The sequence below is a fragment of the Struthio camelus genome, chromosome 23 (genome assembly GCF_040807025.1).
Source record: "Struthio camelus isolate bStrCam1 chromosome 23, bStrCam1.hap1, whole genome shotgun sequence".
Taxonomy (NCBI): Eukaryota; Metazoa; Chordata; class Aves; order Struthioniformes; family Struthionidae; genus Struthio; species Struthio camelus.
The window spans coordinates 2,732,633-2,757,411 of NC_090964.1; the positions used below are offsets into that span (position 1 = coordinate 2,732,633).

Below are 24,779 nucleotides of genomic sequence, written 5' to 3' on the forward strand. Positions count from 1 at the left end.
GGCTGCTCCTGAAGAGTTGTCTGTCTTCTAATGTCTAAACCCTTAAGTTTTGATTAATTGCCTTTTATTTCTGCCCCCTAGGGAGGGCAGGACATGATGACGTTATGTTGCTATACAGACTTCTGCAGGAAAAGCAGCTGCCAAGCATGTAGTGCTTTTTGACAGGACCCAGGGCTGACGTGAATATGCCGAAAGGTGACCTGTGCTCTCCATTCTGTTTTTTCTTCCTTTCTCCCCCACCCCCCTAACCTGTGTGGTCAGTCATAAAGGGAAATATCCTTCCCTGATAAAGCTAAGGCATTTTGGTGTTTTATACATTAACTAGCTCTTAAGACAATAGAGCTAGTCTTCCTATTTTCTGTGTAAATATAGGAAGATAGTTTCTTCACACTATTTCTCCTGCTAGGTATAACCGGCTAGATAGATAGATAGCTTGAGCTGAACCTCAGGTGTCAAAAGAGCTTCAAAAAAATAGCACCTCAGTGATGTCTAGGTAGCACATAAGAGCTACACAATAAATAGCAATTAACTGAAGTGGACTGGCAGGTCTGGGAGACAATGAACCATGTAGCACTACTGTGTTTAGGAATTGAAATCCCTTTCTGTAGGGAGAATGTGATTTTTCCATTAACTGTGAAGGCTTTTGTGGAAGAAAATTTCCTTGTCAAGGCAAGAAATAGCCACAGTTGCTCTGGGAAAAAGACAGTTGACTTCTGTGGTGCTGTTTCTCGGATGCAGTTTCTTCTGTTTCCTGGATGAAGAGGCATAAGAAATGAACAGTGCTGGGCGGTAGCTCAGAGGATGAGGGTGACTCTGTGGGTAGAGGATCCGGCTGGAGTGTCCAACACAGAGGACAGTGTTGTCTCTCTAACTTGGTTGGCTCTGTTTTCCTTGTCAAAGTATTTCTAGATTAGAGAGGTCTCCCAGACATTGTCTCCCAGAGTCCTTGCTTTTGATATCTAAATACTGGTCTTTCTAATAGCATTTCCTTTCAGATGGTTTAATGTCTTTGCTCACCCGAGGTACTGACCCTTCAGATCTTTTCTGTACAGTTTTTTCAGGTAGCTCAGGATGAGGCTTGTGAGAACCTGAAACGTTTCTAAGATGTGGATTAAGTTCCTGATTCTGCTTCTCAGCAACATGTATGTTTGTGATCATTTCACCAGTGGAGAGGCTGCTTCTGGCATTTCTGCATTGCTCACCACTTGCTCTAGAAAAGTGTGCCTTGTGGCTAAAGTTACTTAATGTTGGGCATGCGCGCTTCTGCAGTTTGAGTCATTTTTTTCCCCTGAGGTATGACTTGGTTGGGGCAGCAAAACGCGTAGCTTATAACAATGCTGTTTCGTTCTGAATTTAGCTGTTCCTGCTTCCTTTATTTCTGTCCTACCTACAATATGTTTGTATGTTTAAACACACAGTTTTTCCTCCTATCTTACCTATTCAGTCAAATCCCATGATGCTTCCCATGTGCTAAGCAGTCTTCAGGAACTGCAAATACCTAGCCCTTTACTAGATATTTTTCTGCTTCATTGAGGGAGACCTGGGAGGATAGTTTTGGTCCCTGCATTTTGGCTTTGTAAAAGCAACTGTTCTGAATCACCTTGTTCCCCCCCACACGGGTAGAAGTAAGTAAATGCATAACCTGGATGCCTGCAACTGATGCAGGCTGTGCTATTGCTTGCCTCCTGCAGTGTGTTCCCAGGCAGTGAGATAGATTGAATGAAGCGTTGTTTAACTTCAAGAGGTAGAGAGAGTGTAATGGCTAAAAGACCTCAGATCTCTAGGACTCCCTCCTTCCATGGAGCTGTTTCTGGGTCAGTGGTCTTTGAAGACTAAAGTACTTTGGCCTTGATATGCAGGACAAGCAAATACGTTGGTGGGGTAATTTTTTCTTTGGGGAAGAGAAAAAGTACCAGGTAGCTAGAGAAGCACCTTTCTTTAGGGTCTTGGCTTTAGTTTTCTGTGGAAATAGCTTGTTCTCCTTGGCCAGTCTCTACAGAATATACTCCGTGGTCTGAGCCCAGCTCATCTCACTGCTGCTTTCTAAGAATCCAGAGAATGTTCTCGAGGCTTTTGGTTCTTAGGCAGGGAGGTTACCTTCCCCTTCATCTGCAATTTGCAAGATTTTGTCTCCTATTCAGTAGTAGTGGGATGGGGAAGGAGCTTTGCAAGCTACTTGCCTACTTAATCCTGAAGTTGAAAGGGAAACTGCAACAGGAATCTACTCCCTTGAGGATTTAAGGGGACAGGGTGCAGGGCCTTCCCCTCTGCTTCACAGCCTAGGGATGAGACAGGAGGGTTCCCTGAACGTGTAGATAGGCCTAGGTTTAGATTTCACCAGATGTTCACCAGATACACTAGATTTCACTAGATGGAAAAAGTATTTGGTTAAAACCAAAATGATGTATAGGAAAGCCTGTGTGATAAGACAGAGATGAAATTCATTCTTGATAAGACATAAACCAGTGTGTTACATAACATTTATCTTAGTTCTGTGAAGACGGTGATGAGCTCTAAACTAGCTACTCCTGCTCAGGAACCATGGTTTAGTCACTCAGCCACAGAGGTGAATAAAATGTGAAATACTGTTGGGTAAAGGCATAGAATGAAATGGAAAATGGTGTCTTCCTCCTTATAAAGCCATGTTGTGCACATGCCTTAAAATTTACATATATGACCATTTATATACATCCTTAACTGTATAGTCTTTTAAAAAGAGTGCGTCACAGCCAGCAATGGTACAAAGGAGAACCAGGACATCAAAAGCTGTGGACTTGCTTCTTCTCTATGCCTGAACCCGAGAACAAGAGGTTATTGGATGAAATCAGCAAGAAATAGGTTGAAAAGACAAAGAAATACTTTTCCTGAAGTGGATTATAAACTCAACATAGAATATGATTGAGGCCAAAAGTATCTAATATTTTTTAATACAGGTATATATGTTCATGGAATTAAATGCCACCAAGCTACTTAAAGATTTCAGTGTAACTGCTAGCTGAGAAAGTCTCTGTCACACTTTGGTAGATGCTGGCTGTATAGGATAAAGGATGCAGGGCTGTATGCTTGCTTTCTTTGCTAATCATCTTCTGCTGGCTGTGGTTGGACGTGTGGTACTGAACTAGATGGCTTGGATCAAATGTGACCCTTCTTAGACTGCCCTTGTGGTTCAGTATTCTTCCAGCCCTTCTCCCCCCAGAAGAGATAGTCTGCCTTTGTAAATGCATGGAAAAAACCTTTTTTTCCATCCCATCTCCTTGTGCAGTAACAAATGCTTCTTCTGCTGTATGGGATTTGTATTTTAGGAGCATAACTATACGGAGGATTTATGTATTGTCAGAGTAATGTTGGAGAGAGGGACCCAGATGGGAGAGCTCAAGAACCAGACTCTTCCCCTTTCTTCCAGATGAGAGTTCCTTTTGCTACTTTTTCCTCTGCTTTCTTCAAACAACTGAAATTATAGAGAAACTGTGAGAAGTTGGGCTTAGCATGGGAAGTTTCCTTCTGAAAGAGTTGGGCTATTGCATTTTTGTTATCTGGAATAAATGGGCTGTCTCAACTTCCCTTTTCTCTTAAGATCTGCCCTGCTCAGAGGCAACTGAGGCATAAGTGTTACAATCCACAAGCAGAAAAGGGATGTCATCCCTTATCTTGTGCATCCCCACAGTATGCTCAGGCCCAACAGTGTGTGTGTAGCTACACACCCTAAATCTCCTCATCTCATTTGGGTTTCATTGCATGGGTTTTAAATCTCCTCATCTCATTTTCTGGAGCTGTTGGCAGCGCACCTCCTGCTGCTGATGGCTCTTCTGGTTTTATCTCTGTATCTAACTCCTTTCACTCCTTGAAAGATGAAGCTCTTACAGCCCTAGCAGGATGTTGTACACAAAATGGGCAGTATGTTTAGGACAAGGCTGGCCTTGTCTTTCCCGCCATGATCTCAGCATCACAGTGAGCAGCATTCACACCTTCCTTAGACCTAGGGTATAGCTGAGCTACCTGACTTGTTACTGGAGCACTGATAGCCTTCCATCAGCAGGCCTCCCCATCCCACCAGTCAGAGGGCTTCGGACTTCCAGGACAAGAATAGACATGCACTTTGGGGAAATTAGGTCTTTCGTTTCTAACAGGAGCTCCTTGCCTTGGCCTCTTCAGTACAATCAAAATGGGTTCTCCCACATACTTGCCTCTGTCGGCCTGCTTCGTTCATATCCCCCTTTCTGGACTATTCAGTTGTCCAGCAGCAGCAGGGAAGACCAGGAAGAGTATTAACGTTAATGCAAGCATTAATATTAACGTTAAGCTAAAGTGCAAAGTCCACTGCTTCATAGCCACCCTCATGTTCTCACCTAAGTAAACAAGGATTCAACCTGAAAATAATTCATGTGATTTATTTCAGCCATGTTCTTAGGTCTGGTCTAGCTTCCTTCCTTTTCAAAAACAGGGCAGGCCCTATTTGGATGCTCTTGCAGCAGTTTATCTGGATTGGACTGAATTTGCACTAGTGAATTATGATGACATGGAGGGTGCCTGTAAAGGAAAATTACTCTGGCGCATGCCAGTAGGATTTTTGTAGTTTGAATGAGAGTCATAGAGATGTTTGGGGAAAGAACCTCTGTGGGTGTCTCATTCAACCTCCTGTTTGAAATGGGGTTATCGCTAATTCTAGGTGAGGTCAGCTGTAGCTTTATCTAGCCAAGTCCTAAGGGTGGAGACCCCTGTAGCTGAGTACCAGTCCAAGGGCTGCACCACCCTTCTAAGGAAAAGCTTTTTCTTGGTGTCTATCCTGACCCTCCCACCACGCAGTTTGTGACTGTTGCCCTTTGTCACAGCATTGTCTGTTACTGAGAAGAGTTTTCTTCCATCATCTTTGCAACTTCCTTTCCAACGGTTGCAGGTTGCTATCAGATCACCCCTTAGCCTCCACGTTAACCCAGCCTGGCTTTCTCAGCCTCTCCTCTTAGGATGTGCCCCAGGCCCCTGACCATCGTGGTAGCTATCTGCTGGTCCCTCTCCAGTTTTCCACATCCCTTTTGAGTTGGACACGCTGCTTCAGGTACAGCATCAACAGTGCCAAACAGAGAGGATACTAACTGTCCCCGATCTGTTGGTCATGTTGCTCATAATGTAGCCTAGTTTGCTTTATTCGCAATGAGAGCGCACTGTTGATCTTTATCAGAAAAGGCCTGCAGTTAAACTGGTGCAGCTTTGTGAATGGATGTAGGCTAGCTTTCCTGTTCAGTTTGGAAATGTAGAAAGAGTTCCTGTAAATACCTCCACTACAGTTGGGTGTCTGTTAGGCTTCTTCAGGGAGTGGGGGGGAAGGGGGGTAAAACTACAGGACAGGCAAACAGCTGGTTCCTTCACATAGCTGCACGGATTGTGTGCCTGCTCCAATGTACTTTCAACATGCGTTTGTGCATCGACCAGTTGTGATTATCTGGCCCTTCAGGGCTCTGTTTGCTCTCAAAAACCTTCTGCCTCCTTCCAGCAGACCCCATGTCAGCTCTTAGCAGTGAAGAAAAAACAACATCTTCTTGTTAAATAATCCACAATGAATAAAAGCAGAACAAACAGAAACATCTGTGATCTGTTGTTACAACATGAGTAACTCACCAACAGATATTAAGCCTGTGATTTCATTGGTGCCAGCGCCATCTGGGGAAATCCCACGTGAAACCTAAGCAGGGCGATGCCAGAACTGCGTGCTTTGGGAATATGGCAGCAAGCCCAATAGCAAATAGGTCCCTTACATGTCCTGTCGACTCTTTCATCCCAGGCTGGTGCAACACAATCATCACAAAGAACTGGGTGAACGTTAAGTTAACTTAGTTAAGAACATGAAGTCAGCATAGCATCGTACATCACAGATAGGACAAGGAAGCTAGCTGCCACAACCTAGAATATGTTTCTGGCCAATGTTCCCACATACTGGGACTCGCACACCAATGCACTCTGGTGTACAGCCTTGCGGCAGCAAGTCTGCAGCTCCTATGGGGCGTTTGAACAAATGCCTGCTCCCGTGTTGGCTCCCAGTCCCACTCTCTGGAAGGAAACGTGAAGCCCAAAGGACAGGCTCACCGGAGGCCATGGTTCCCCCTGCCATGCCCAACCCTGCCCTGGGCCAGGGAGCATCTCTGGCTCAGAGCTCTTGCAGGGCAGGGATACTCTGTCTCAAGCCTGCTAGGTAATGAATGATTGCAGAGTGTGACGAGCCCTTGACTAGCACAGCGCCTTCTCAGCAGTTTCCTCGTTGCCTGCCTGTTCAAGGAAGGCAGGAGGGCTATGAGAACCAGTGTTGAGTCCCAGAATCTCCAGGGCTCGGCCTGGGCATGTCTAATGAGTGTCACAACTGCCAAGAGGGAAGTGACTCATTCCCCTGAGAATGTAGCGCTCTCCTTCCCCATCCACCCCTTTCCTCTCACTTCTCCCGGCAGATCCTCCTCCTAGACGCAAGTGTGCTGTGGGCTTAGCAGTGCCGGTGGCTTGGCTTCTTGGAGGGACCCAGTGGGCTGGGCTCTGCTGTGCCAGATGCTCCATGGCCCTGAGGTAAGAGGATCCTTTCCCTTCTGTCTGCTCTCACAGCGTTTACCTCCTCCCTGAGCCCTGCAGGCTTCTTCTGCATCTTAGCATTTTGGGACCCACACTGCTTGTGCATATCCTACCTCTGAGCTGTGGCATTTCACATAGCTCCAGGGGTTTCGGAGCCACCTGTGTTCTCCCTATTTGAGCTGTCTGGGAAGCCACATCTGCTGCTCTGCCTTTTCCCCTCTGATACACATAGCTCCAGCCCTGGAAGTCACAGCTCTGATGAGCAAAGTTTCTTGGAAATGGGTGACAGGGTCATTACTTCAGAAATGTACTCCCATGGTTTCTCTGCTCCCACTTGGAGCCATCCCAGTGATGCCTAGGTGAGCATCACTGCAGCCATAATCTCTCCAGCAAACAGCAGGGAGAGTGGAGGGGTCATCCACCCGTCCATCACTCTCTCCTTCCAATTGACTCTCCCACCTGCTAAGAGCCAGCCCAGCAAGCAGGGTTTTCCCCGTGTTTTGAGGGCATAAGTCAGGCTAGCACCGATATTGCCTGTGGGGCAATGGGAACAGGAATGCAGTGGAGGGAATGGGGCTGCCTGTTGTTTAGGTGCCTTCCCACCCCAGGCTTCGGGAATGGCCCCAGCCCTGGCTCTGCTTGGGCGCTGCAGAGCCATGTGAGGAGCCTTTCCACTGAGCTTCGCCAGCAAGGAAGAGGAGGTGACACTTGGAGGCCTCGCCCAGGTCCCTAAGTCCCACAGGTGTTTGGTACATCTATGCTGCCCTCTTCCAGTCCTTTGTCCCTACAGGCTGGGGCAGCAGTGGGTACAGCAGGCTCTGCACAGGGCATGCTGCAAATAGCCTTTGGTCGGAGATAATCTGCTTTGGTCCAGGGCAGTAGCAGGCACAGGGAGGCCAGCATTGGGCAGCTCTGTTAGTTGTGCTTTTTCTGAGGGCTGTATTTTAAGACAATCCCCTGCAAAAAAGTTAGGACCCAAGCAAGGTCCTGCCTGGCCCATGGACGGTAAATTGAGCTTAAACTGCTCTTGCTCTAGCAGTTGTGCTGAAGAGCCCCAGGCATTCAAGGCTTTGGTACATGGAGATTTCCTGCTCAAAGGGGCCCTTAAGCATAACCTTGATTTTAAGGAAGATGGGAGGGGAGATTGCCACAGGAGGTGTTTGGCCTCAGGACACTGCTGGTAAGCACAAGAGCCTGATCATTTGGAGAGGAATGACTGAATCAGGCCTCAAAGAGGGGCACCCACAGGCGCCCAGCGCACAGCCACTGCCACTCACAGTCCCTAGGAGCAGATCCTAGCTCCCTTTTCATTCGTATGATCTCAGACTTCGTGTGCCAAAACCAGCTGGAGTCTGTCCTGCTCCCTGTTTCATTCACTGCTGATATGTAAACCTGGATCCCAACAGCAAGATCTCCTGCAACACGGAGTGATCCCAGCAATGACCGTAGTAAGTGGCAAAAGCTGTGCCCTGCCTTCCTGCAGCTGCCAATGGCTACCAGGAAATGTCACTGCTCGCTGCCCCAAAATAGATTCTTAGCAGCTTGAGTAGACATATCTCCCCGCTGAGCAATGCCAGCTCCCTGGACACATTCCTGCAGACTTGGTAATAAGGTGGAGATCCATTGTGCCAGCCTCTGAAACGCTCACGGGGGGAACCTACAGAGTTGATTTAGTATTTCTTTCATGCAATGGGCAAAAGGAAATTGTGCAGAGGGAGTGAGATGAGTAGTGGAAATTCACAGACAACAATGCTTAACATTGGCTTATCAGCTGCTCTGCTTCCAAAGGAACATCATGTACTTTCAAAGTCTAGACCCATTCTGACTCTAGAGAATAAGCATTGGTGACAGGGACCAGCAGGGATCACACTCCCCTGTTCACTTGCCCAGTAGGTTGCACCATGTGGCTCTGATCCTGCTGGCAGCATTTGGTGCTTTCAGAGTTCCTGTGTTGGTATTTCATGTGGTTTGTGTTACTGCTCTTTTCATTGAACAGGGAGGCAGAGTGCACGCAGAGTTTCTCTGCTAGAATGCTGCTCCTCTATGTGATTGCATTCCACAGAGAGCTTTCCTCCACTAATAAAATGTGGTTTTGCTTTTGGAAAGAGATTGCTGGATATTTGCTGATAATACTTTCTAACCTAAAAGTGTTTCTGAAATTTGCAAAACTAATATGTGATTATCAACAGCAGGTATTCTGCTAACAGGCTCTGTCTCAGAAGGAGATGAGCCCAAGGAGCCATACTAGAGGCACACAAAATGAGCTTGGTGATGATGCACTGATGCTATTCATACCCTGAAAGCAGGAGCAAGGCAGCTTGGTGTGAAAGAGAAGTCCTGATACTGTGCCAGAGCTGTGGGGAATGACCCAGGGACTACCGTCTGGTTAGCCCCAAATTATCCCCAAAGATTAGTCAGGATCTAGTGCTCCAGATATAAAGACCAAAAATACCATTAATGTTACTTAACAGGATCATATGGGAAGCAGTTATAGTAAAAGAAGCTTAATTTTATATTTTGATTGTATTGCAAGTTTGGTTGATAAAGGTAACTGCATATTCAAGATTTTTTTTTTTTTTAGTTAGGCTTGCATGGCATTCAGTGTTTTCTTGCCAGCAGTCACTGCAGCCAGGCTTTATGTGCATCCCCAGGACTGAAAGTGGTAAATAACAGTCAAAAACTGCCCAGGCCACTCAATAAGCTGGGCCACTGCAAACAAAACTCATTTTAATGCTGAATGCAAAGTTGTGCACGCAGAAAGAGGCAGTGCTGTGGTCCCAGTGAAGCAGGGGAGCTGTATCCCCGAGCAGCAGCTGGAAAGGGTGCAGCATTTGGGGAGTGCTGGATCTGGGTGCTGTATGGGTGAAGGGGGGGGGAGGCTGATGAGCCCTCTCAATGCATAAACAGGCACACAGTAATCCAGGAGGGAGGAAGGGAGCTGTTCTTCATGTTCCTATATAGCAAGAGTACCAGCAGCTCTGATTCTAGGCCTGCGTCTACTTTTCTTGCTTTAAATGCAATAGCTGAAAATGGGAACTCCCCAAATAGCTAAGAGCTGGAGCAGTGCAAGGCAAGCAAAAGGCCAATCTGCATGACCAAGTGGTTGTTTCGGGCATTTCTGTGAATTTTGAGGCCAAATCTGAGCATTTGAGGCACAGCTGAAAGAGAAGCAAATCTAGAGAGAGATGAGGAGGCACTCGCCAGCACTGATTCTGTCAGATCCAAGCTCTGGGCAGTTAGAGGTCTCCTGCCTCCAGTGGGAGCGTTTAAATCAGAAAGCAGAGTTTCATATCACCATTAGAGCTTCCACCCTGCAGATCTCCTGGTGTCTTTCATAAAAGTGAATTTGGTATTTTACTATATTTCGGTTCTCTGAGTTTTAAAAAAGAGCTTCTTCAGACCCTGAATTCAGTGACGAGAACGTGCCCAGAGTCAGTGTCAGAGCCTACGCAGGGCTGAGCAGAGGAAGGATGCAGATTTCTGATGGCAACCCCTCCCCAGTCCAAAACCTCCTGGGCTTCATTTTCCCGTAACAGCTTGGCAGCAGCAGGACAGCACACTTTGTTCTGCAGTTGCTATAGCCTTTGCTAACCTCCCCTCCCCCACTGACAAGACATCCTCACTGGCTTCGCCTTCCAAAGCCGTGGAGTGGCTGCCAGTCAGTCTGATTGGTGTGCTTTTATTTTGTGTTTAATTTCAGCTCCCAGAATCAGTCTCATGGGCTAGAGTATTAGGAAAGCTCTGACAGGTTCGCAAAGGAGCAGGTTCCCCTGTGCATCCCTCCAGCTGCTTGTAAGGAAGGGAGAAGGAAGGAGGCAGGTGGGCAGCAGAGGAGAGGAGGCTGCTGGAGCCTCCATCCCAGCACAGATCGGTAATGTCACTGCAGGATCCCGATCTCACCCTTCGGGTCACCCTGATGGGGCCCAGTGCAGAGGGAGCCCGGCTCTTCCCTGGACCCCAGGACCAGAGAGGGTAGCACATCTGCCTGCTCTGTACAGCCAACTCCTTGGGTGTAGCCCACCCCTGCTCAGGCAAGGCAGGATCTCCCAGGTCTGTGCAGAGTCATTGCTGCAAGGCTCAAACATTCTGTCAGTGTCTGGATCCGGTTTTGCTCAGTTGGCTCCTCTGTCCCTCCAACACCCTCTGCTGCTGCCACGTGGGACAGGAGTGATTTCTTACATGCTCCAAGTGCACTGTGCACCCAGTCTCACAGCCGGAAGTCATCTGTGCAGGGACGAGGGAAGTGGATCAGGGAGCTGCTGGCCTGAATGCTATTTCTGAGGGTTTGGGATTTCAGACAGGGGCCACTAAGGTGGATCAGCCCATGACAGGTGCTCTCTAGCCCATCTGGAACTAAGCATGTGAGGGGGAGAGACTCCAGCCTGGGCTCCCGCTCTTGTCCTCATGGAGCCTGTGCTGTCTCCATGCATCTCTGGATGTTTCAGTGCCTCACTTGAGCAAGGTCTGGGGCAGCAGGACATTGTGGTTTGCACAGCAGTGAGCTGAATGCCTGGCTGGGGCTCCTGATGGCTGCCATGCACCCCCATGCACAGCCTGCCTCTCCTCGCCCCAGGCTGGAGGCACGTGCTGGGTGCTCATCCCTGTAATGGCTCTGAGAGAGACTGTATGCACCCTCTGGAGATGGAGGGAAGGAGGGATCCCAAGAGCTGGCCCAGGCAATGAAGCTCAGATCAGCACCAGGCCTTTGCTTGCCCTTGTCTGGGGACAGAGGGTGGTTTCTGGTGCTGCGCTGGGTGCCTTGATGCTGTACAGCCCACCTTCTTGGGGCCTCAACAGTGCCATATAGCCACACACAGCCTCATCCCAGAGTCTGGGATTGCCTGAGGCCCAGCAGGCCAGAAGTCAGTGTCTCAGCAGAATAGTGTTGCCTCTCTGCACCTTACTCCTCTGCTGGTGCCCCATTTCCCCCAGCTGATGAGGAGGTTACGTGTCCTCCCAAGGAGTCAGGGATGCCCATTGTCTCTGTGTCTGCTGAAGATCCCTGAGATAAAAGGAGACTTGGCATGGCTATATGCCCAGCTCCGTTTAGCCCTAACACAAGTGCAAAGGAGACCATGCTAGGGAATGAATTTGTCCATGGGATTTACGAGTTTTCTGGTGCTTCCTTTTCTTGGAGTTATTAAATCATCACTCTCCCAGTTTCTGCCATACAGCTGTTCATAAGAAGGATGTTCAAATGCTTAATCCCTGATCTAAGTAGGGACAGGGAGTGGATTCCTATTCGATCTTTAGAGAAGAACTCCAACTTCTCTCTCTTTCAGGATCATTACAAGTGGAGATACTTTGAGGAAACAGCTTTAAGGACTTTCCAGATCTTTGCTGTGGTTACTTGCCTTTCCTCTACAGCTTATTTTATTTCTCATTTCCTTTGAGCTGATGTCACACATTTCCTCTTCTTTAGTGACACTGCAGTTACGGTGTCGTTGCTCCCATTCTGGTGTTCTGCTCTTGAAAACCGTCTGTGTGGAGAACTTTTGGCCCCAGATCAGAAAAAATAACATCTGGAAGAGGACCAAGGACCCTCAGTAAGACATCCATCACTGCTCTACTAAAGCTGAAAATGGACATATTACCCTGAATCCATTCGACTGTGGTAAGCACAAAATAGAATTTATTGGTACTGTTACTCTTGGAAGATGCTTTTGCTCATGATATAGCTTGTGTTAGTGTGATCTTTGCAGCTTGCAGATGTGAGCCAGTAAGTCCTTACTAAGAGAGCATGGCCCATGGGACAAAGTGCTGAAGTGGGAGCAGAGTCTGCAATTGCCCCAGCCATGCTCTGCTGCACAGCCGTTTACTTCCCTCTCCATTTCTGTGTCCAGTAAAGTTAACGACATAAGCCACTTGGGATTATTGGTTGGGGCAGCAGGTAGTAGCTTGGGCTAGAGCTGCCAGGAGTTTTGGTAATGCTGTGCAACCTGTTGCAGCAGAAAATGGCACCCGTATCTGTTAGCTTGCACTCTGACCACTGCGTGTTGTTCTCCCTTCTGCTGGCACGGAGGAGATGTATATATTTTATACAAAGGGGAACTGTTTCAGCAGGAGAGACTGAGTGAGATCCCCCATACCATCCCTCAGAGCCTAGAGCTTAGGACATCTTATGAGTACACAGGAGATGTGAGTTCGAGTTCCTCAGGCTGAAGAGGGAAGTGGGGTATTAAGTAAATTTAGAGGGGAATGGTGCCATGTTCTCTTCTAGCCATATTTTGTAGCTTGACAAGTGAGAAGGGAAAAACAACTCTCTCAAGGTTTCCTGAAGGACCTTATCATTGGCACCGCACAGCCTAACACTGTCATGACACATGAGCTCTGCCAAATCCTGCTGGGGCTGTACAAGGCATTGCCATCTCCCACTGCACATTCTGTACCTCTGCTGGAGGTTTCTGCTCCATACCAGACTTAATAGCGTAAAGCATGTCCTTGCATCCATCTCTCCTTGTCAGAGCCCAGCCCTTTAGCTTAGCTCAAGCCTATCCTCCTCAGGTGCAGAGCTTTGCAGTGGAGCAGGACATGCAGGTTCACTTTCCCTCCTGCCCTATCTGCTAAATCTGGCAGGCCTGGAGAGCCTATCAGTAAAGTTTACCAGAGCTCCTGGGTAAAGTTTGGAGGCAGCTGTACCCACATGCCGCCTCAGAAATGGAGGGTTAAAGGGACTTAGCAGCAGCACAGTCATGACAGACTTTGTGAATAACAGCTGTGCATATGTATTGGATGTGGGCATTTCTCTCCTTCTCTCCTCATGAATTCTGCTAGGGAGATGCATTGCCTTCTTGTTTTCCCCACCTTGGGTACCTTCAGATCAGGTGCTATAGTGATAGAGCATCTTTAATTTCAAAGATTCCAGCCCCAGGCACCAGAATACTGAAGTTGGCAATTAGTCAGAACACTGGGTTTAGGATGCAGATTTAAAAGAACTATAAGGTCTCTAATGATCTTAGGTAATTAGGACTTCATTTTCCTTCTTATTCTAACATTTGACTAGTGTGCCAACACCCGCCTCTTCACTAGACTCTCTTGCCCCTGCATGGCTTCACCCCTTGCCTGACATATCTGTATTTGCTACAGTGCTCTGCTGAGCTGAGGGATGCGAACCCTTACAATTGGCATGTGTCTCTACCAGAGATGTTTCTCAGTGAGTGGTAGAGTTAGGCTTGGACACAGACATTTATTTAAGGCCATATTGTGACAATTACCACTTTTAATACATAGATAAGGGTGTTGACATGGAGGGAACAGAGCCCGGGCCGCCACCTGCTCTGGAGCCTCTCCACTGGGCAGCAGGGAGTGGAGACATTCTTCCTCAGAGACATGCCAGACCTCGGCAGCTAGACCCCAGGTGCCATAGCCTAGGGCATGCTCACCTCTTAGATATCACTGCCTGAATCAGCTGCTACCTTTTAGAGACTGATGATTCCACAGAAGTTTGGCAGAGGTCAAGGTGAAAGAAAAGAGATGCATGTGTCACCTGGTCAACTGCTCTTAGTTTTGCCACAGTACCTGTTAATTCCTGGGCTTCAGGGCCTCTCCATACTACATGGACCTTGCCAGAAGAATTGAGTCTATAGACTTTTAAACCCCAGTGCTGTCTGGCACCCAGTAGCCAGGTGGAGGACCAAGGCCAAGTTGTAGACTTCTGTAGTTGTGATGTTGTTAGGGCAACTGTTAGGGGCGAGGAGGCAGAGGCTCAGGAAGGTGACTGCTGCCTTCCTCTGCTACCAGCTGGGAGGAAGTTCCAAGGGGTTTGCAAAGTCTTCTGAGGAGAGGGAGAGCTTTCCTGAGCTAGAGCTGACTTCCCCATTTACACAGGAAAATTGCAAGTGGGCGATGAGGAACCAAGAGCACATGGGCACAAAGAGTGACCCAGCTCTGGGAGAGTGAGACGAGTGTTCATGCATCTGCTGCTGAGGAAGATCCAGAAAGTTCTGAGGCAGGAGTGTGACTTTTCAGGAGTATTTGAGGGGAAAAGCATGTTGTCTAGGGGCTGATAGAGCTAAGGCAAGCAACTTTGCAATGTGCAGCACCTAGCATTCCCATCCTAACTTGCATGAGATGTTTACAGAATCACAGAATGACAGAATGGCCAAGGTTGGAAGGGACTTGTGGAGATCAGCTAGTCCAACCCCCCTGCTCCAGCAGGGTCCTCTAGAGCACATTGCCCAGGATCGCGTCCAGATGGGTTTTGAATAGCTCCAGCGAAGGAGACTCCACTGCCTCTCTGGGCAACCTGTCCCAGTGCTCTGTCACCCTCACAGCCAAGAAGCTTTTCCTCAGGTTCAGATGGAACTTGCTGTGGTTCAGTTTGTGCCCGTTGCCTCTTGTCCTGTCGCTGGGCACCACGGAGAAGAGACTGGCCCCATCCTCTCGACACCCTCCCTTCAGATACTTGTACACACTGATGAGATCCCCTCTCAGTCTTGTCTTCTCCAGGCTGAACAGGCCCAGCTCTCGCAGCCTTTCCTTACAGGAGAGATGCTCCAGTCCCCTCGTCCTCTTTGTAGCCCTCCGCTGGACTCTCTCCAGGAGTGCCAAGTTACTCCTGTACTGGGGAGCCCAGAGTTGGACACCGTACTCCAGGTGGGGCCTCCCCAGGGCTGAGGAGAGGGGCAGGATCACCTCCCTCGACCTGCTGGCAACACTCTGCCTAACGCGCCCCAGGATACCCTTGGCCTTCTTGGCCACAAGGACAATCATGACTAATGGTACACTTTACTCCCAAGGTAAACCACCATTTTCTGCATTTTCAAAGCAGTTTACAGACCCTGGGACCAGCAAGACTAGACTCTATTGGCTCAGATTATTTTACAAGACCAGTGAGTTTGCCAAGAACAAGTAACCCAATATTCTTGCCTGTTGCTCTCAAACTCATTTATCTGTATTAGTCAAGTTATCTTCCCATCACTTTTAGAGGGAGAGAAATACTAAGAGATCTGCAGTACTGTGTCACAGAGAGGTGAGGTCCTGTCAGGCATTGCACAGGGAGTTAGTGCTAGAGCCAAGAACTGGTGTATACATCTCTGGATAGTAAAAGCATCAGATTACAGTCTACAAGGGATTAGACCAAACACCACATGAATATGAGAAAAAATACTATACAACATTGATGATACAGGAATTTTATGTGTTGAAACTGTCAGCTAGATCTGAAGAAATACTAATTGAGGTGGGGACAGGTCATATTACAATCCTGAAGGTATCTCTTTAGGGTCAGTGTTTGTCAATAGCCTCACTGGGGACAGAGGGAAGTACAGAACTGCTGCTGCTAACACTTGGAGTCAATGCAGAAATGGTTAAAAAAAAATAGGATCAATAACTTATATTTTACATCATTCGTTCAGTAAAAAAACTGAGAGCTCTGGTAGCCTATGAAGTGAATGTGAGATCCTGTGGTGCCTACAACTGAGAAACCAAATGTCATCTTTACAACTATAAGCAGCAAAATGTCAGGAAGGGATAAGTATAGGGCGATTCTGGAAATGGCCCTAGTGTGACATTTGTACCAGATATTGTTCCAGTCTTGGAATTTCTAGTTTTTAAAATAATGTAGGCAAATCAGAAAGTATTAAGAAAGAACCACAGAAAAAAAAAGAGATACAGAAAACCTATTTTGCTTATAGCCAAAGAATAAGAAGCTCAGTCTATATAGCTTGAGAGGGAGCAGAATGAGAGTTGATTTTATCTGTTATAAGAACTTTCATGCAGAAAAGTAATTTGAGATTAGAGATCTGAGATTTGCAATGCAGCAAACAGTACTGGATTAAGATGCAAAGGCTAGTATGACATGGCAATGGGATTGAAGAGAGGACCAAGGGGACAGAGCATGTGCCTGAGGCTGGAGCCAGGGCAAGGGGGAGAACTCCTGTGGTCACAGACAGCTGAAAATGAAAGGTGGCTTTTGACTTAGCTGTGGCACCTTAACTGTTATCTGGTTTTATCCTTTACATTTTTAGGTAAGAAGAAAAGCTACAGTAGGAAATTCTGCATCAGAAGCACCAGCTCAGCAGCGCAATGTCAGGAGAGGGCAAAGGTGGCCCTGAAGGCACCTCATGCCGCATAGACTCTGAGTTTCGCTACACCCTCTTCACTGTTTTCTATAGCATCATTTTCATTCTAGGCTTTGTCGCCAACTGCTATGTGCTCTGGATTTTCAGCCGTATTTACCCCACCAAGAAACTCAATGAAATCAAGATATTCATGGTGAACTTAACAGTAGCTGACCTGCTCTTCTTGATTACAATGCCCCTGTGGATTGTTTACTATCACCACCATGGAGACTGGATCATGCCTGGGTTCCTCTGTAGCGTGGCTGGCTGCTTGTTCTTCGTTAATACCTACTCTTCTGTTGCCTTCTTGATGGTCATTACATATAACCGTTACCAAGCTGTGACTAACCCCATTAAGGCTGCTCAGTTCACCACCCAGAGAAGGGGTATCTACTTGTCAGCAGCTATCTGGATCATAACAGTGGGCAGCTCTTTGTATTATCTTTTTGATGATAATACTAATAAGGAGGAAATTGGCTCAATGAATTTCACCCGGTGCTTTGAGCGCTATGGTAACTCCAATAGCAGTGTTCCAGCTGTTCTCGCTATTCATGTGATCATCTGCATCCTTTTCTATATCATTTTCCTATTTATCTTAGGATGGAACATTGTCATTATCAGGACCCTCTTCTCTAAGTCAATGCAGGAGCGGAAGAGTGCTCATGTCAAGCAAAGGGCGCTCTGGATGGTTTGCACGGTGCTGGCTGTGTTCATCATAAGCTTTGTACCTCATCACATTGTGGACCTGCCCTGGACCCTCACTGTTCTGGAACAGTGGCAGAAGGACAATTGTCTGTTGCGCCAACAGCTCAACGATGCTCACCAGGTGACTTTGTGCCTGTTGAGCATGAACTGTGTATTGGACCCAGTCATCTACTGCTTCCTCACCAAAAAGTTCCAGAAGCACCTTTCAGAAAACCTCAAAAGCATGAAAGGTAGTCGCAAGTGCTCCAGGCAAACCACGGACACAATGATTGACGCCATTCACCAGGAGGATGCCATCAGGATCTAGTGCAGTCCTGTTCTGATTGCAGAGACTGAGATATATGAATCAGTCACCTGTCTTTCTCAAGAGGATGCAGAGAGGAATGCAACAGAGGACCAAGATCTTACGTTTCCTTTTTTCCATTAGACAGACGAATGAACACTCATTGCTTCTATCAGATGCAATTGGCAGACCTGGAACCTGTAATGGGCTGGCACAAAAGTACCTTCTCTCTTGGCTGGTGTTTCATGAGCACGGAGAACAGCTCAGACAATCTGCTTTTGTGAAAGAAATCTGCCATTGTCTTCTCCCAGTGAATGGCTAGAAGCTGAACGCACTGAAAATATCCATTGTGTAAGCCTAGGTAGGACTGTCTCTGGTCCTTTGCCGGCCCAGCTCCCATGAGGAATCCAATCTCAGAGCTGTAAGAGACTCCTAAAAGACCTGGGAAAACAGACCCAGCTGCTAAAAGATCTGGGAGAACAGACCAACCTGCTAACATCAAGTTACTTTTCTGAGCAGCTTGTATGGTTCTGTGAGGAGAGTCTGAGCTGAATAATTGTTCGAATGGCTAGAAGGTACCTAGTCCAAGGAGTTCCTCATGGTGCCATCCTGATGGCATCTCTGACTCCTTATCTGTTTGTGTGCCCTGCTGGGCTCCATACTTGACAGATACCTGGAAACAGCTATTATGAAATTTTGCCTTGGATCTCAGCTCTTGAATCAGCCAAGTAAGTGGATTAGGAGGCAAGAAAAAGAAGAGAAATTGGCAGTGCCTGGAGAAGTTCTGCCACAGCCCCTATCTCCAAATAAGCATTATGTCTGAAGGGGACTATTGTCTGCCCTGACTTCCTGAATGATGGCAGAAAGGGCAGACAAGTGACGTCCTGCTCTCAGAAATTCAGCTCAGAAAATTCAGAAAATTTTGGCTGACTGCCTGTGTCCATGTAGATTCAATCTCACTTTGCAGTCTCCACATAATGGGACTGTTGTCCACATGGGCATTAAGCAGAAATAAGTTTAAAATGCTTCAGTATCTTTCCTCTTACTTATTTAAATTCAGGTTATAAAAAGCATCTATACAATCTCCTTCCCCCAGCCATTTTATTTCTGCTATGAAGAAATTAAGCTGACTAGTTCTTGATATCCTACCACAAATGAAGTATTAGCTTGTGGGCCAGTCCTGGCCACGTTCTAAATCAGTGCTGTCACAGTGATACAGTACAAGATGCAGATGTGTAATTCACGCATTCAAATAAGAGTTGGGACTCCTCGCTCAGGGCTGGTTGCAGTCAGTAGGGGCCCAGGGCAAAGTGGTTTTCCAGGGGTGCTGACTTTTGTACAAATCATGAGACACTTGAGGTTCCTTTTCTGACCCAATTGCTCAATGCAGCAGAGGAAATAGGGCAGAGAAGGGAACTTTCTTGTTTTTACAATGATTTTTGGTTCCTCAAACTACATATGAGAGTCTGATTGATGACAGGAAAAGCACAGCTGCTATGGTGACACTCATTATTTATGTGCATGAACAGCAGCCTTCCTACACCAGCCAGCAGAGAATTTGGAAGATAAGCTTTCCAAAGACAGGATCAATATTAGTATCAGACTTTGCCAATGTTCAGTGGAGACGGAGGTCCTTCAGCTGTATCCCCTGAAGATCCTTTTATGCTTGGGTGTGTGAAGAGGCAAAAGAATTAAGGCATTTCTTTTTCTAATGCCATGTGCCAGGGTCAGCCAAGCACTCCAGGCCCAGTGCCAGGCAGAAGAAAGAGTTTGATCATAATGAGAATGCATTTGCCTCCTTGTCCTGAACTCTGCTCCTGTAATGGCCACCCATAAAGCCCATCTGAAGGAATCTCCTAGCAGAGAGAGATTTCCCTGACTATGTGGAACAGGCACTGCACAGTCATGCTCAAAGTTCTGTCCTGAATCTGCAGGCATCTGAACCACAGTGCACAGCAAAGTTGGTGATTTCTATAACTTAAAAGCCTGGAGCCCACTTGCTGGAGGAATTTGCTTTTGCAAGCAGAGCAGCTCTTGCAGCTGGCAGGCAGGGTGGAATTGTTCTCTTTTCCCCTCACCATCCGGGGCAACAGCAGAGCTCTCTGGCTTCACAGCACTTTATGGTTGGAGTCTGGCCGCTCTTAGAGGAAATGGAAAGGGATTATTTTATGTGGAGATTTGATGGTTTTCTTCTGCTTATTCCTGTAAAGCTTGCAACAGAGCTTACAGTTCAGGCTATTCATTGTGGGTAAATAACGTGCTTTACTTCACAAAAAGCAGTGCTTTACTTCACAACAGTGTGGACTCAGAGAACAAACGTGAACTTCTTGCATCTAAAGGAAAGAGTAAACGGAGGAAAAGCCCCTGAGGATACTTCAGGAGGATATATTGAAGTAATTAAGTTAGCAACAACATATTTTTAAAAAACAACCCTGAGCTTCTACTTCTGTTCCTGGAATGACTCTTCCAGTTTTACAGAGGAAGCAGTATTAAACTGCTTTACTTTGCAGTAAGACAGATCCTCAAAAGTTGTTTTAAATAAACTTTGCTCCCAAATGTTTTGCCCTTTATGCTCACTCGTCTTCTCATCTTTTTTTTAATTTACAGTTAAGTGAAATGATGACAAAGCTTGTTTGATGGTATATTTCACTTCCTTTTGATCTTGGTTTGTTGGGTTTTTTTTGTTTGCTTGTTTTTAATTACCAAGTAAAACAGCAGGGGCAGGCAAAATTAAAGGCTCAAGCAAGTTTTGACCCACTCAAGGGGAAGGAGAAAGAAAAAATTTCTCACAGGAAACAACTTATGAAACACTTGAGTGCTCCACAAACCAGCCAGATGAACAAAAACCAAACTCTCTGACCTGCAGACTGGGAAATTTGCCATAAAAGACAAACACCTTATCACACGGTCTTGACGTTCAGGCTGAAAGAAGACACAAGCACCTCAAATAAGTTTTATTACAACACATTCAATAGTAAGACAAAACAGAGAAAAGGGAGGGGCGGGAAAGGGACAGCAGGGGACAGACAGAGCATCTCATGACTCCTGGTCAGTGAACAGCGGCCATTTCGACCTCATTCACTCGCAGCCACGCAGTGTTTGGCACCTGCAGTGAAGTTTACCTAAATCGCCTAGTTCTACACCACTCCAGCTCCCGGGGGCTGAACTTAACGGCGAAGCCGGGAGGGCGGCCCGATCCCGCCGCGGGCCGGCCCCCGGCCCCGGCCCCGCTCGCCGCCGGAGGCGGGTCTGTGTAAGGGGGAGGCGCGGAGCGGCCGGCGGGGCAGCGCCGATAGGGGCCCCGGGCGAGCCAGGCCTGCGGGACACCCGCCGCCGCCGCCCCGCGCCCGCCCCCGCGGCGCCGCCGCCGCCTCGCGGTGATGCCGTCACTTCCGTCGCCGAGCGAGCTCTGCTTCCGGGTCGCGTTGCCGCTGGCTGGGGGCGAGGAGCTGCTCGGCGCCGCCGCTGCCATGTCCCCCGCGGGACTCGCTCCCGGCCCCGGCTCCGGAGTCGCCTCTCGGTAAGAGCCCGCGGAGGGCGGCCCGCAGCCCGGCCGTGTCCCGGGCTGCCCGCCCGCCCGCCCGCGCTCCTTACCGGGCACCGTCGTGGTGAGGGCGGCGCGCACCCCCGCGGCGTGCGCGCTCGCCCCGGCGCTGGGCCGCGCCGTCCCGTCCCGTCCCCTCGGGCGGCTGGCCCGGGGCTTCCGGGGCCCGAGCGAGCCCGTGCTCGTTGGCCGTCGGGGCGCAGCCAGAGGCGAGCTGGACAGTGCGTGGAGACAGCTGTGTGCGCCTGCCCCTCTTCCACCGCGTAGGAGCGAGGAGAGGTTCAGGGGCGTTACAGCAGAGCGGGCTGGTAGCAGGTGGAGGTGCAGCAGACCCAAAGCTTACTGCTGCGGGGTTGTGCCGCCCTCCAGAACGCGGCAGGACCCGAGTCGGTCCGGGACGTTGTCAGCAGTCATGGGTGCCACAAACTGCGGGGGGCGTTGGTTGGAGACAGGTGAAGGCTCCAGGAAGGCGCTAATCAGCTCCATTAACGCGGGTAATGAGGACTGGCTTGTGAAAGGTTATAGGCAGAAAGAACTTGCTGTGGATGATTTGGGATGTGCCTCGGGCTGGTGGGTTGGAGACAGGGCCAGCAGTGTTAAGAAGTTCCAGCTCAGGGCAGCTTTGCCCAAACTGTTGGCTTTGCAATGAGTCAAGCATATAGGCACTCTTTAGTGTTTTGAATGGGTTTAGGAACTTGCACTCAAGCTTGTGCAGACATAGCCAAAGCATGGGGCTCAGTTGGGCTTCGTAAACCCTGTTGGGCTCAGATCAACTCCACTGGACGTTCCTGACTGCAGGAATGCTGCGCAGGGATGCTGGAGCTTTACACGGAGCCAGCTCAAGCACAGTGTGCCTTATTTGTTTGGTCTCTGCACTGCCTGATGTGGCTAAATTCTTTCCAGACTAGAGCTAGTCCTTGATGCAGCGTAGCTGTGTTAATTCAGATGCAGCACCATGCAAATAAGTTACTGTACCTTACTCTTTGCATGCAGCTAGCTCTGCTTCTGCTCTCATGATACATTTAATCTGTAGTCTGGTAATTGAAAGTCAACCATACTTACAATTGAGATAAGATTTTTATCTGCCTCAGTTGTTTGTTTTCTTGCATTTCTGACTGTTGCAGACTATTTTAAATTCAAGATACTGAATAAGATAGGCTTCTCTTTGGAATCATGGTAATTCATATACCTTGAGTCACTCTTTTTTCATAATTTGCTGTTTTTATAGATGCAAAAAGATAGTAGTTTTCCAGATTTGACCCATCAAAATGTATCTATTAAGTTTATTTTTTTTTAATTCACCTCACTGTTTTGCTTCTTTTTTAGATAAGTTGTGTAGTAATTCTAATGACTTGTCAACTGCTAGCCCTTAATCTTAGTTACCTTTTAAATGCTTAGAAGTGAGAATGTATCTGTGTATTGTTGGTCAATGTGGCAAACTGGACTGCAAAACTGTCACTTGCACATTACACTTATGTGTTACAGCTGTAATAATTCCTTAACAATTTGTGACTCTATCAACTTCTGAAGGTTTTGTAACTTCTCAAGACTTTCACCTTTAAATGTACAGATGTTGAATGAGTTTTGAATGCAGTATGTCAGCATAATGCTTTATTAAAAGGATTTCCAAGTTTTATGTCAATGTGATAAGAGAACCTCTAAAACAAATTAATGTACTGTTTCCTAGCTTTCACATACTGAAAGATAATTATATATGGCTAAATGTAACCAGATGCTTACCCTATTACTCTAAACAAAGTCTTTTTCAAATAGGAGATAGTGTTCCTGCCTTTGTGCTGAACTGGGTTTGTCTCAGGATCAACGGAAAAACATGAAGACTGCGTAAAACATACTGAAATGTTTTCATTAAATGGAAAACCTAGCAAGGAGTTTGTTCTCCTGTGTAAGTCATGTTATGCATGATTAAGGGTTGACAGCAGCTCATCGTAGACATGAGTAACTCAGTGCATGTATTCTTGACTGTCAGAAATAGGAATTTTTTTTTCCTTCTGTGGAAGTCTGTGCTCCTGTTTTTCTTGCAGAAATGGAATGTTTGTTCCAACTTGTATTGATAGGCTTAGCAATAGCCTATATTTAGGTTCTTGATAATCTGCAGACCCAATTACTGGGTTTGGAAAACTCTGAAAGAGGAGCTGCCAGGGTGGAGATCTATAGGAAACTCTGAGGGCTTCAATGGAATCATGACAGGATTTAACTGGTAATTTTGCGTATGCGCTTTTACCCAGCACTGTCCAGACACAGCCCACTTCCAGGCAATATTCTCCTTTGCAGCAGCTCATGAATGTTTTGTTTTGTCACGTAGAGCGTGAGCTCACCCACTGGTGAGTCCTAAAAACTAGGTTAAGAAAGGCTTAGTCTTATCACTAATTTATTCTCTGTTTCCTTTTTCTGTGTTTTTCTTCCTTTAATTTTTTAAAGGGCAGCAAAACAAGCAATTCCTCAGAAGTATTTTCCCTGCTGGCCCCTATCTAGCAGCGTTTAAAGGACTGGTCATAGGATGCTGTTCTACCGCTTCAGCACCTGAGGAAGTAACTGCAAACCCTTTCTTCCTTCTTGCAGCAGCATCTAGAACTTGGGTGAAGGTAGCGCTTCTGGTAGCAAGCAGTCAGATTTCCTCCTTATGTGTTGCTCAAATCTGACGGTTCGGATAGTGCTGCAGGGAGAAAACACAGCATCATAGCAGGCTTTTCGATGTATGGTGTCATCTTGAGCTACACCACACAGGTCACTGCTGTCTTGCCTTTTCCGGGTTGTTACCAAACAGTCCCTTGTCTAGGCCATATTACTAGAATACAAGCTGTCTATTTAGAAAAATAACCTAGTCTTGTGAGGAAGCTGATTGGGATCTTTTTCCATCTCTTAGATAAATCATTGGGATTAAAGATATTGGCTAATCTAATTTCAGAGATGACTAAATAGTTCTTCAGTTCTGTAGAAGGTGAATCTCCCTTCCTAAAGTTATGAACTTGTGTCCTGTTTAGAGAGCTACTCTGACATTCCTAGAGCTTCCTTCTGAGTTTTGAAGACTGTGCTGTTTGTGCTCCAATGTTGACAGTCTTGCTTCTCTGAGAGCCAACAATTGGAACGTAGCATAAAGTGTAGCTTTAATCCCTGGGTAGTGATTCATATTTCTATGAATATCATACCATTACATGTAATTCCATTTTGAAGATTTTACAAAATAGTCTGACAATAATATCTTTGTTTTATTCTATTTGAGAGAGCTTAAGAAATTCCTTGCTAACTAAATATGATTGATTTAAGATGAGCAGGGGAGAAAAATACACATTCAGGACTAGCTATCACCTAGAAAAATGGATAATTAATTACTTTTTGCAGAGTAGAAAAGAAGAAAGTGACAGAACTATTTTCAGAACATTATGGAAGTGTTCTGAAGTAGGCTTAGCACTGGTTCAGTAACAGAATTTCCCCACGCTGCTTTCCTGATAAAGGCATAGTTGTTCCCATGTACCTATTTGGAAAATATTGTTACAAAGAATAATCCTGTTAGCTCAAGACTTTGACGTTTTATGTAGAAGTCTGGTCTCATTTGTAGTATGTCTGATCTTCTGCTCAATATAATTATAAGAGCTCTTGAAATTTCAGGAGTCCTTGC

At 47.0% G+C, this 24,779-nt stretch overlaps 2 protein-coding genes across 8 annotated transcripts in view; both read left to right on the forward strand.

Annotated features, from left to right (window-relative positions):
• Window positions 1-178: 178 nt before the first annotated feature.
• Window positions 179-20,258, forward strand: PTAFR (platelet activating factor receptor). Its single transcript, XM_009687717.2, has 4 exons — window positions 179-195; window positions 6,435-6,546; window positions 11,972-12,163; window positions 16,518-20,258. Exon 4 carries the CDS (start codon window positions 16,576-16,578, stop codon window positions 17,620-17,622), a length of 1,047 nt encoding a protein of 348 aa, XP_009686012.1. The 5' UTR covers window positions 179-195; window positions 6,435-6,546; window positions 11,972-12,163; window positions 16,518-16,575; the 3' UTR covers window positions 17,623-20,258.
• Window positions 20,259-20,553: 295 nt separating this feature from the next.
• The window catches only part of EYA3 (EYA transcriptional coactivator and phosphatase 3), a 69,545-nt gene continuing 65,319 nt past the window's right edge, over window positions 20,554-24,779 (forward strand). For 2 of the 7 annotated variants that reach the window (XM_068917583.1, XM_068917590.1), the window contains exon 1: window positions 20,987-21,118. Coding sequence is in view for 1 of the 7 variants with exons in the window: in XM_068917581.1 (XP_068773682.1) it covers window positions 23,013-23,045 (33 nt within the window). In the remaining 6 variants the exon portion in view is untranslated. Of the gene's footprint in view, window positions 20,573-20,986; window positions 21,119-21,341; window positions 21,637-22,915; window positions 23,046-24,779 lie in introns of those variants that run through there. The other 5 variants (XM_068917581.1, XM_068917586.1, XM_068917588.1 and 2 more) reach the window with 5 other exon arrangements.